Here is a 13,225-nt window from a genome sequence, read left to right on the forward strand (position 1 = left end):
GAGAGAATGAATTCTAAACGGTTAAATTAGTGCTTTTCAATTGCATTTTATTATTTCTAAAGAAGGTGATATGTGGAAAGATGATTTAAAAAAAAAAAAACTATAGAGCGCATATCCAACAATTAGCAGTACAGACGGTAATTTTGTTTATTTTGTTTTAAATACAGATTGTAAAAGTTACACCTGTATTAAGATAACTTCGTTTTGCGTATTTTATTTTGGATTAAAAATTCAAGTCTCCCTGCTGTTGAAAACTTCGCCCTCTCTAAAGTTTGAGAGAGAAGTGACTTCGCTCTATGAGTTTGACCTCGCGTGATGCCTGTACACCTTGCATTCGCTTCCAGCGTGCTGTTTGTATTTATAACTAATAATCAGTTATTGCTCAAAGATTCAATAAAGAACTGAAAGGAATAGTGCCTATTGCCTTGGGACACAGACCTCGCTATACCGGTTAGTCGTGTAGCACACCTAAGCGAGTTTTGTTAATGTCACGTTTCGTGCTATTCAATACACACGAGTGTAACAAGGTACAGCGTTCAGTCGTCCTACCATGACGACGTAAACGAACAGTAGAGTCGTTTTGTAAAACCAAGTAGACAATTTACAAGTTGAGATATATCACTATTAGTTTCAGGTTTAACTGTTATGTGTTTAGTTTTATGTTTAGCAAGGAGAATAACGATAGATAGCGCTGTAGCCAGGCCCTGTTAACCTGTCAACTAGTTTCCATTTGTTTGGTATACCGTGGTATGTGCTATCATGTCTGTGGGATGGTGCATATAAAATATTCCTTGCTACTAATGGACATACACGTATGTAGTGGGTTTCCTCTCTAAGACTATTATGTCAGAATTACTTCATGTTTAACATCCAGTAGCTGATGATTAATAAACGTATGTGCTCTAGTGGTTTCGTTAAAACCCCTTTTATTGTCTTGATGTTGTATACAGATGTACATAGCACAGCGTGTTATGATCATCTTAAACATGGTCAATACACTGTATTGCACTGTGGGTAAATCTAAGCATTACAATATATTTATTATAGGCAGTTGGAAATATGGGCGAGATGTAGCTCAGTGGTAAAGCGCTCGCTTAATGCGCGGTCAGTTTGGGATCGATCCCTGTCAGTGGGCCCATTGGGCTATTTTTCGCTACAGCCAGTGCACCACGACTGGTATGTGTTATCTTGTCTATGGCACGGTGCATATAAAACATCTCTTGCTGCTAATCGGAAAGAGTAGCGCGCTGCGGCAGCGGGTTTTCTCTCTCAATATCATCATACCAGCTAGTGCACCACGACTGGTATATCAAAGACCGTGGTATGTACTTCCCTATCTATGGGATGGTGCATATAAAGATCCCTTGTTGCTAATCGAAAAGAGTAGCCCACTGCGCTGCGGCAGCGGGTTTTCTCCCTTAATATCATCATACCAGCTAGTGCACCACGACTGGTATACCAAAGACCGTGGTAGGTACTTCCCTGTCTATGGGATGCTGAATATAAAAGATTCATTGCTGCTAATCGAAAACAGTAGCCCATGAAGTGGCGACAGCGGGTTTCCTCTATCAATATATGCGTGGTCCTTAACCATATGTATGACGCCATATAACCGTAAATACAATGTGTTGACTGCGTCGTTAAATAAAACATTTCTTTCTTTCCCTCAATATCAATATGGTCCTTAGCCATATGTCCTTAGCCATATAACCGTAAATAAAATGTGTTGAGTGCGCCGTTAAATAAAATAAAACACTTCCAGTTGGAAATACGCACGCAGCGGTCATATTTTTGTGGGAATACTAGTATTAGACCACTACACTCCGTGCGGACCAGGGACGAGGGGGTTGGTCCCAATATTTTTATATACAAAATATTATGGGTAGCAAATATGAATTTTACTTGTCAAACATTTTACGGAGGAGCATACTCCCGAAAAACCTGGAAACTTTGCTTTGCGTCCTCATTATCATCATCATTATCACCACCATCATCATCATCATCATCATCATCATCATCATCATTCTTCTTCTTCTTCTTCGTTTTCTTACCGACCTCGACGACGCAATACCTGTCATCAAACTTAATGCTATAAGATAAAGGTTTCAAAGCCTGATACCAGCTCCCACCCACAGTGAATGTTCAGGGGCTCAATGGATAGGTGTAAAGTGGCTACACCCTCAACTCTCTAATATTCTCATTAATCATTAATAATTAGCCATTGCTAATGAGAGAAAACACAGATTATTATTTCGTTGTACATTGTATTATGCTGATAAATTGTAAAACCCTTAAAACAATAAATAACTTGAACTTGATTTCAAACAGATAGAAAATTTAGTTTTAATTAGTATACAGTTGTAATGCACTATACAAGTTAAAACCAGTGCAGTGTACCATTAACAAATGGAACTGCGATTACAAGAAACATTTGGGTATTTTTCAAAGGGGACTGTCCTGCGATAGCTGTCATTTTATCATGTGTACGACATTAGGACCTTTCCGACAACTAAAAATACATATTAAAGATACATTATTGTTTAGAATATCAGAATCTGTATAAACAAGGTGTTTGTTATGAAAGTGTGTTTTGTTTAACGACACCACTGGAGGACATTGATTAATTAATCATCGGCTATTGGAAGTTAAATGCTTGGTAATTCTGACGCGTATATGCCAGAGGAAACCCGCTACATTTTTCATAAGGCAGCAAAGGATCTTTTATATGCACTTTCCCACAGACAGGAAAGAACATATCACGACCTTTGTCCAGTCTTGGTGCACTGGTAGGAACGAGCAAAAAACAACAATCATCTGAATGGATCCACCAAGGTGGTTCGATCCTGGAACGCAAAAACCTCAAGCGAATGCTCATCCGACTTCGCTAAATCCCGCCTCCGGCGATAGACATTTATTAACATAATTTTATTTATTTAGCTCAAAGGCAAAATAAGTTAAAATAGCTATCAACGAAGGTATGTGTCTCCCCCGACTTTAACACCACACAGCTGATTAAAAGCAGGTCATGTTGTAAATACCTAATTTCGTTCACAGCGTAAACAGAAAGTACACGCAGTGAGCTGGTTTTCCTGGAAACATCAACACGATACCAGGAAGTAGTTCAGTGTCCAGGCAGACATTTTGAAGGTGAATCACTCGAAAGTAAGTTCATATTGTAATACTTTAATACATAAAATGCACTATGTGATCGGGTACGTATGTATGTATGTATGTATGTATGTATTGATGTATGAATACCTATATATTGTATGCATGTCGAGGTTGACTGTTACATACAAAGATATTAACGGACTGGCGCAAGGGATAATTAAATCATTTCTGGCCTTACAAATTGCCCCATACCGTTGCTGGGACTCGAACCTACAATGTATGGCACCGAATCGCCTGCATCTTTCCAGACTTGTCACGATACATTTTGAACTATTGAGGCATTTACGTATGTATGTATGTATGTATGTATGTGTGTATGTATGTATGTATTTGTGTATGTATGTATGTATGTGTTTATGTATGTTAGCCCGAGTACTCTGCAGTTCGAGAGCTAGACGGACATTAGCTCCAGTCACCTCTAGCCCTCCCCTTATTGATATGCTTTGATATGGTGACTCAACCTAGACGGTGTTGATCGATCAAATGCCCGTCTAGCTATCGCACAGTAGAGTACTGATACTAGGGCTAATACGTAAAACGAACTATGCATGTATGTATGTATGCATGGATGCATGCATGGATGTATGGATGCACGGATGGATGGATGGATGGATGGATGCATGCATGTATGTATGTATGCTTGTATGCTTGTGTGTATGTGTGTGTGCTTGTATGCGTGTATGCTTGTATGCATGTATGCATGTATGCATGTATGTATGTTTGAATGCATGTATGGATGCATGTATGCATATATGTATGTATGCATGTATGCATGTATGGATGCATGGATGTATCTATGCATGGATGTATGTATGTATGTAATGTATGCATGCATGCATGCATGTATGTATGGATGTAAGTATGCATGGATGTTTGGATGTATGGATGCATGGATGCATGTATGAATGTATGTATGTATGTATGTTTGTATGCTCGTATGCATGTATGCATGTGTGTATGTGTGTATGCTTGTATGATTGTATGATTGTATGCATGTGTGTATGTATGTACATGTATGCTTGTATGCATGCATGTATGTATGTATGTATTGATGTATGGATATCTATATATTGTATGTATGTCGAGGTTGACTATTACATACATAGATATTAACGCACTGGCGCAGGGGATCATTAAATCCTTTCTGGCCTCAGAAATTGTCCCATGCCGTTGCTGGGACTCGAACCTGTGGCACCGATTCGCCCGCACATTGCAATACTAACCACGATACGCTCTGAGCTATCGAAGCTTGATGTATGAATATGTATGTATGTATCTATGCATGTATGCTTGTATGTATGTATGCATGTATGTATGTATGTATGCTTTTATGCTTGTATGCATGTATGCATGTGTGTATGCTTGTATGATTGTATGTATGTATGTATGCTTGTATGTTTGTATGCTTGTATACATGTATGTATGTATTGATGTATGAATATGTATGTATGTATCTATGCATGCATGTATGTATGCTTATATGTATGTATGTATGTATGCGCCACGTTTTAGCCACAGTTCAAATCAAATATAGAGCTGACCTGATAAATGTGCCACGCTTTAGCCACAGTTTAAATCAAAATATAGAGCTGACCTGATAAATGTGCCACGTTTTAGTCACAGTTTAAATCAAAATATAGAGCTGACCTGATAAATGTGCTGCGTTTTAGTCACAGTTTAAATCAAAATATAGAGCTGACTTAATAAGTGTACCACATTTTAATGTTAGTTAAAATCAAAATATAGAGCTGACCTGATAAATGTGCCCCGTTTTAGCCACAGTTGAATTCAAAATATAGAGTTGACCTGATAAATGTGCCGCGTTTTAACAACAGTTCAAATCAAAATATAGAGGTGACTTAATAAGTGTACCATGTTTTAACCTCAGTTTAAATCAAAATATAGAGGTGACCTGAACATGTTCCACCATTTAACCTCAGTTTCAATCAAAATATATAGGTGAATTAATAAGTGTACCACGTTTTAACTACAGTTTAAATCAAAATATAGAGGTGACCTGATAAATCTGCCACGATTTAAGTTCGGTTTAAATCAAGATGTAGAGGTGATTTAATACGTGTACCACGTTTTAGCCACAGTTTAAGAAAAAAAATGTAGAGGTGACAATAATGTATCAAGTTTTAACTGCATTTTAAATAAACGTATACAGATGACACAATATATTTACCACGTTTTTAACCACAGTTTAAAAAACAAACATATACGCGACTCTGAACAGTCGAACGTCCGAGCTAAATAGTCATGCAGCAGAGGCTAAAAAAGAGCCATAGTTTTTTAGTAACCGGCGCCGGAACTATAACACTTGTCACTTCGGCTTAAATTAATCTCTGCAGTTCCTGAAAATATAAGATGATGTTTTCTAAAGTTGGTGCGAATAAGATGGCGGCCGTTTTTCAAAATGGCCGCCAGTTCATCATCAAAACTGTATATATTCAGATCTACAGCACTTGAAGTGTAATCTTGGTGTTAAAACTGATGTGTATGGGCTAAACGAGTTCATTAAAATTGTGTATAATACTGTCAGATATTGGAATGACAAAAGGCTGAATAAATCGACAGTTATTTTGGTATGAAAATCAAAAAATATTGGTAAAATATGACAAATGTCATGATCACCTTTCTAAGTGTTGTAAATCTAAAGATATACAATTTTATTGATGAACTTGTTCGCACCAAATTTAGAAAATGTTATATTTTCATGAACTCTGGACCCCAGGGATTAATTTCCACCATGGTGACAAATGTTACACTTCCGGTCCATGTACATTTCACTTTTGGGGTCTCTGCTGCAGGACTGAAAATATCTATCTGGAGGCCGAACGATGATTTACAATACTGTGACTGTATGTTGCGATGAATCTCAATCATTCATTTCATTAATATTAATAATGTGTGTGTGTGTGTGTGTGTGTGTGTGTGTGTGTGTGTGTGTGTGCATGCGTGTGCGTTTGTGTGTGGGGGGGGGGGGGGGGTAAGACGCGTGTGCAGGGACTTTTTGTAGGCGGTTCTAGAGAAGGGCAAGCGAACACGTTTCGTGTGTGTGTGTTTCAGTGAGGGGGTACTGGTCATAGTCCCCCAGATAAAGTTCGCTTGATGAAGAATTGGGATCGAGGGATTCGGATGTGTGTTGTTTTGTTGTTGTTGGGTTTGTTTGGTGGTTTTGTGTGTGTGTGTTGTTGTTTTTTTAATTCAGGCGAAAGCGAGGCTGCACCACTAAAACATTGGATTCTGTAAGGTTATGCATGCGAGTGTAACCGAGATTGTAACGAAGATTTAAACGAAACTGAATCACATTTTGTGTTTTTTCTTTCTCAGTAAAAATGGCAACCAAAGAATCCGAATCTGAAGTCCAATCGGGATATGTTGACAACTGGCAGAAAGGAAAGTCAGTCATAGAGAGTCTCGGATATTCACTAGAGGAAAATATCTTGTGCGACGTCACCTTCATAGTGGGAGAAAACCGGAAGCGGATACAGGCTCACAGGTTGATACTCAGTCTGCGTAGCTGTGTCTTCCTGGCGATGCTGACCGGACCTCTGGCGGAGCAGGATGAAATTGAAATCCCGGATATCGATTCTGATGTTTTTGATCAATTTTTAAGGTAAGGAAAACATCTTTTTAACACATATACATATTTAAAAAAAATAAAAAATAATAATAATAATTATAATACAATAAAATAATTTAAATAAGAAAACAAAATGTGCACAAGTGTGGTGCATCTTAAGTTCACATCCTTCGATGAACCAATTCCATGCTAGTTTCAATCAGTGCTACGTTTCTGACATGTATGTCATTACGGTTTTCTGTGGAATTGTACAGTTTTATTCGGGCCATTACGGTTGTGATGAGGAGTACGTATTGCCGATAGCACGGTTGGTCACACCACGTGCAAATCATTTATTTTTGCTATCTAATATAATCTTACATTACTCATTCTCTTCACATATTATATGATATCACACACACACGCACACACACACGCACACACACACACACACACACACACACACACACACACACACACACACACACACACACACACACACACACACACACACACACACACATAGTATTTCCAAGAAAAAGTTGCCCTAATATATATTATATTAAAATTCCAAATAACGTCATTATAAATTAAGCTGACTATTTATGATGGTATAACGACTCTGCATCAGCAAATGGTTCAGAATGATGACGAAATGCATAATACATGTTACTGTACCACGGTGACAATAGACAACTTCGGAGTTCCGTACTGATCAAGCACGACATTCCTGAAACAGAGCCGGTCAAAGGTCAATACTTCCTACAACTGGCTTGGTTACGTTGGTAGTATGTTGCCAGTGTGTTTTGAATATATTGTTCTGTTAAATACACATATAGATCTTCATGTACGTTGTTTTGCTTCCTATTTATTGCACGAGTTTATTTTGCGCAAAAATATATACCAGTAGACCGAGAGTGGTATGTTCTTTCGCAAAATAAACGAGTGCAATAAATAGGAAGCGAAGACAACGCATCAGAAGTTCTGTATTTATTACATACCTTCTTTTAAGTTTTATAAAAACGGTTTTTAATTTAACTTCATAACAACACTTTGTTAAATCTATGATCAAAACTCCTTTCATGGATTTACTTAACGTTAAGAATCATACTCTGCTGCATCCTTGTGTAATGTTTCAAATACGACGTGATGTAATTGGTCAATCATATATGACGTCAGTAAATAAAAGCCGCTAACTGCAGTAAAAATCAAAAGGGAATTCCCCATTTAAAAGTTTCGGTCCAAATCGTACACATGTGCAATACAAAATAAATTGATAACACGGTTTCAAAATGTTCAAATATCCTTTTGTCAATATATTATAACATTGGTAAACAATAATATTGTCATATAGGCTAGCGGGCTAGTAAATGTTAGTTGGTTCTCGTCCGGCGGGCTAGTTACATATGTTTCCATTTCTGCATCCCTTTTTTACAGTCATTGCACTTCATATCCAGTTTTTTAAATGTACAAATGTTTACATTACATTTTTATATTTTTTCAAAACGATCAGATGCATTTGTAATCATAAAACTAAAACATGATCATGCAACACTGACTTCAATAATTAGCTCGTAAAAAGTTACAATGGAAATAATTAAATCATGAACTTATTCACATAAAAATGAATATTATTTTCCACAGTGAAAATATGACTTTTCACCGAATATCACATTTACGGGGTTTTTTTTATTTATAGATCGATATATGCAGGGGTGAGGACATGGAAAATATCTCACTAGCTAGCCGGACCAGAACCAACTAAAATTTACTAGCCTGCCAGAATTCCTGCTACTACGCCAGCCCATAGAACCATATTATATTTATATGCATGTATATATGACTGTGTGTATGTGTGTATGTATGTATGTATGTATGTATGTATTCGTCATCATTCTGGACCGTTAAAAAACTGCTCTAATTCGTTAAAACCCCCCAGAAAAAACAAATAATAATAAAATAAAATAAAATAAATAAATAAAATTAGAGTTGGTCAGGAAAACACTCCTCAGATCGCCCACCGGACTGGTAATTTCATTTTTTAACACGTACGTCAGAATGTTTACTCTGATTTGGCGATCGGGCGAGTACTTTCTGCACCTCTGTGTCATAGAAATATACATATTCTGAACTACCCCAAAACATTTCCCTGTCTTGGATGGAGGAACAGACATGGGCAGGCCTATGACCTGGCGTGACCTACCAGTTAAGATGCTTCTATTTGTTTATTTTGTAACAGAAGCCACATTGGCTGAGTGGATAAGGCGATGGACTGTCAAACTCATTCGAAGGTTGGAAACCAGCCAGTTGACACTTGGTGTTTTTAAATATTATATTTAAAATGATGTTCTATTTTTAGGTTCCTGTACACAGACGTCATATCCATTGATGGCAGAAATGTGATAGGTTTGCTGTATGCTTCTAAAAAGTACGACATTGCTGATATGGGAAAGAAATGCCTCCAATATATTGAGTCGTCTATGTCGTCACTAGACGTCTGTTTTGTGATGGAACACACACACGTGTACAATGAACAAGACTTGATGCATAAAGCCCTGGCATATATTTGGCAAAATGGCGACGCAATTTTAAAATCTGACAGTTTCTGTGATATCTGTCACGACTGTTTTGCGAAGGTTATAGAGGCAGATCAGCTAAAAGCCAGCGAGGAGTCTGTTTTTGAAGCTTCCATCGCCTGGAGCGAGGCAGAGTGCAGACGACAAGGAAGGGAGGTAACTCCAGAAAACAGACGCAGCGTTATTGGTGATAGTGCGCATCTGATTCGGTGTTCTAAAATCAACCCAACTTATTTTGTGCAGAATGTATCGCTGTCAAGTTTGTTGACGGAAGCTGAAGAAATTAAGATCTTAAGATCTTTCATTAATCGAAGCCAAGATGTTTCACCATTTAAATCAAATGACAGACTCGGTATACACAAAACACAAGTTGCAGTTAACAGATTTGATAACATATCCTATGTACGACAAACGTGTTACAGTGTGAAACAAGAGTATAATCTATACCATATGAAACAACATTGTCGGTATCCCTGTACCTTTTACGAAGGAATAACGTTTGGTTTGAACGCCAGCGCAGAACTACAAGGGTTTCAGTTTTATGGATACTTACAGTCTTCGGATCCTTCTTCTGTGACCTATTCCGTCACGGCTTCTGTATGTGATGCTTCAACGGATGACGTAATACCTGGTTCAGAAATAAACAAAGAAATTTCGTCCAGTAATGTCTTCTACGATGTAGACTTCCCCAGTCCCATCCAGCTTGCTCGGGACAGAAAATACAATTTAACTGTGACAATTACAATGCCGCAACAATTGATAGGGTGTGAAGTGGTAAACTGTTTACAGGGTGCAGAAGGAAAATCAGTTGTAAGCCACGGATGGTTTACGTGTTCGTTCTATGACTATAAGAAATGCAAACATCTTAAAGGAGACAATCACACTAGTGTTCTAACTGGGCAGATACCGGGTTTAAAATTCCTGCTGTAATAATCCAGGTCAACAGAGTTCAAGAAACAATTTGGTTCAGCCGTATCAGACACATTATGGATCGTTAATATCAGACATAACCTGGTTTCTCAGTATCAGACACACTATGGATCCTTAATATCAGACATAACCTGGTTTCTCAGTATCAGACACACTATGGATCCTTAATATCAGACATAACCTGGTTTCTCAGTATCAGCCACACTATGGATCCTTAATATCAGACATAACCTAGTGTCTCAGTATCAGACACACTATGGATCCTTAATACCAGATATAACCTGGTTTCTCAGTATCAGACACGCTATGGCTCCTTAATATCAGACATAACCTAGTTTCTCTATATCAGACGCACTATGGATCCTTAATATCAGATCTCTCGGTATCAAAGACAATATTGTTCCGAATATCGGACACAAACTGATTTATCAATATCAGAAGCAATGTGGTTTCTCAGTATCAGACACAGTCTGCTTCCTCGATATAACTAGCAATCTGGTTTCTCAGTATCAGAGACAATATTGTTCCTGAATATCAGACACAAACTGGTTCCTCAATATCAGAAACAATATGGTTCCTCGGTAACACAGACAATCTTGATTCCTGCGATATTAGACGCTATTTGGTTTCTCAATATTGAAGAAAAGTTTGTAAACGCTGGAACTGTCATACCGATGCTTACTACATGTGTAGTTCTGTCTCTAGATCTTCGTGTCCTGCTTAACGATTACTAGTAACCATGCAGGTGAAAATGCTTACTTTAGCTTTTATAGCAGTTTGCCTTTCATTCCACATAAGTATGACGTATAGAGTTTCACTGTAATTATTACAAAAAAAAGAAATTCTTTGAATTTAAATTGAAGCGTACTGTAGAAAGACGTTATGAGATTGGGTGTTGGCTTAAAACATAATGATGATATTTTTATGACATCTGACATTAATCAGTTTCAATACTCTATATAGAGAGTAAAATACCAATTCCTGGGTTCACTTCACATCTAAGTAAACTAGATACCAGCGCTGACTTTAACATGCTCTCCTATGGGTTTGGTCTACGGTATATATTAGACATTTGACATATTTTTAAAGCTATTTTGTTTATTACATTTGTAGGGCGTATGCATATGACTTTACTTTAAAATGTTTTTTTTTTATTAATGATTTATCAATATTTAAGTAGATGTGCACAATATAGTTTTTATATGCTTGTGATTTTCAACCAAATTATTATCGATAAACTCGACCAGGAACGTTTCAGAACAAACCCTGAGCTCAGTTTTCGAGTTCAATAATAAATTGTAGTTGACCAAAAAAACACACAAAAAAAACAACAACAACCCACCACCAACAAACAAACAAACAAAAAATCAATAAGGGCGAGACGTAGCCCAGTTGTAAAGCGTTCGTTTGATGTGCACTCGTTTTAAGATTTCTTCCCATCGGTGGGCCCATTGGGCTATTTCTCGTTCCATCCAGTGCACAACAACTGGTATATTAAAGGCCGTGGTATCTGTTGTCATGTTTGTGGGGTAGCGCATATAAAGGATCCCTTGCTTTAAATGGGAAAATGTAGCGGGTTTCCTCTCTAAGACTATGTGTGTCAGATTTACAAATTATTTGACATCCTGTAGCTGATGATTCTTAATCAAGTACTCTATTGGTGTCGTTAAACAAAACAAACCTTTTTATATTATACATTTACCATATTAAGACTATTATGCATGTTGTTTATTACATTTGTAGAGCTTGTTTGTACGACTTTAGCTTCAATCGCTTCTATTAATGATTTATTTATCAATATATGAGTCGATTTGCAGAATATTGTTTCCATATTAAAATATGGAGTTAAACACAGTGTGCTTGTGATTCCCAACCAAATTATTATTAGCATTACTATCGATAAACTCGATTAGGAACGTTTGAGTATAAACCCTGATTTCAATTTTCGATTTTGATGATAAAGTGTAGTTGACAAAAAACAATATGTCTATAATACAATAGGGGCGGAACGTATCCCAGTAGTTAAAGCGCTCGCTTGATGCGCGGTTTGTCTGGGATTGATCCCCGTCGGTGGCCCATTAGGCTATCTCTCGCTCCACAGCTGGCCGTGGTATGTGCTATCCTGTCTGAGGGTTGGTGCATATAAAATATTCCTTGCTATTAATAGAAAAATGTAGCGGGTTTCCTCTCTAAGACAATAACACAAACGTACCAAATGTTTGACATTCAGTAGCCGATGATTAATAAATCAATGTGCTCTAGTAGTGTCGTTGAAAAAAACAAACTAATACAACTTTTTAGGATAACAACAGGTTCACAGCGAATAATCCCAAATACACATCGATCTGTGTGTTTTTTGTGTGTTTTTTCTGATGTTTTGGGGGTTTTTTGTTGTGTTTTTTGCTATTTGTTTCTGTGTGTCTGTTCGTTTGGTTGTGTGCTTTATTCGTCTGTTTGTCTCGGATTCTTGTGTTGTTGTTGTTTTTGTTTGTTTTTGCTTGTTTGCTTGTTTGTTTGGGGTTTTTTTTATAGCTCTTATTCGTTTTTGTTTGGTTTTTGTTCAATGTTGTTCTCCAATATACGATGATTCATAAATCAATGTTTAGTAGTGGTGTTAAACACTATATTAAAGATTTGCCATATCATTAAGACGTATATATATTTTGTTTATTACAATTATAGAGCTTGCATATGCGACTTTAGATTTAAAACGCTTCTATGCATGATTGATCATTATTTGAGCAGACTATTGATTTTATATTACAATATGGAGTTGAACACAGATGTTTGCGATTCCCAACCAACTTATTATCAGCATTACAATCCATAATCTCGATTAGGAGAGTTTGAAAAAACACCTGCTCTCAGTTTCGATTTGGATAATGAATGGCAGTTGGCAAACACAACATGTCTGTAATACACTAGGATATAGCCCAGTGGTAAAGCGTCCGCTCGATGTGCGGTTGGTTTGAGATATGTT

At 37.2% G+C, this 13,225-nt stretch overlaps 1 protein-coding gene across 1 annotated transcript in view; it reads left to right on the forward strand.

The window, feature by feature from the left end:
- Positions 1 to 12,386, forward strand: part of LOC121386957 (BTB/POZ domain-containing protein 2-like) — a 14,755-nt gene extending 2,369 nt beyond the window's left edge. Inside the window, exons 2-4 of the mRNA XM_041518013.1 lie at positions 3,055 to 3,162; positions 6,508 to 6,793; positions 9,099 to 12,386. Coding sequence (XP_041373947.1) covers positions 6,513 to 6,793; positions 9,099 to 10,245 — 1,428 coding nt within the window. The 5' untranslated portion in view covers positions 3,055 to 3,162; positions 6,508 to 6,512 and the 3' untranslated portion in view covers positions 10,246 to 12,386. The remainder of the gene's footprint in view (positions 1 to 3,054; positions 3,163 to 6,507; positions 6,794 to 9,098) is intronic.
- Positions 12,387 to 13,225: the final 839 nt, after the last annotated feature.

Source organism: Gigantopelta aegis, chromosome 12 (genome assembly GCF_016097555.1).
Source record: "Gigantopelta aegis isolate Gae_Host chromosome 12, Gae_host_genome, whole genome shotgun sequence".
Classification (NCBI taxonomy): domain Eukaryota; kingdom Metazoa; phylum Mollusca; class Gastropoda; order Neomphalida; family Peltospiridae; genus Gigantopelta; species Gigantopelta aegis.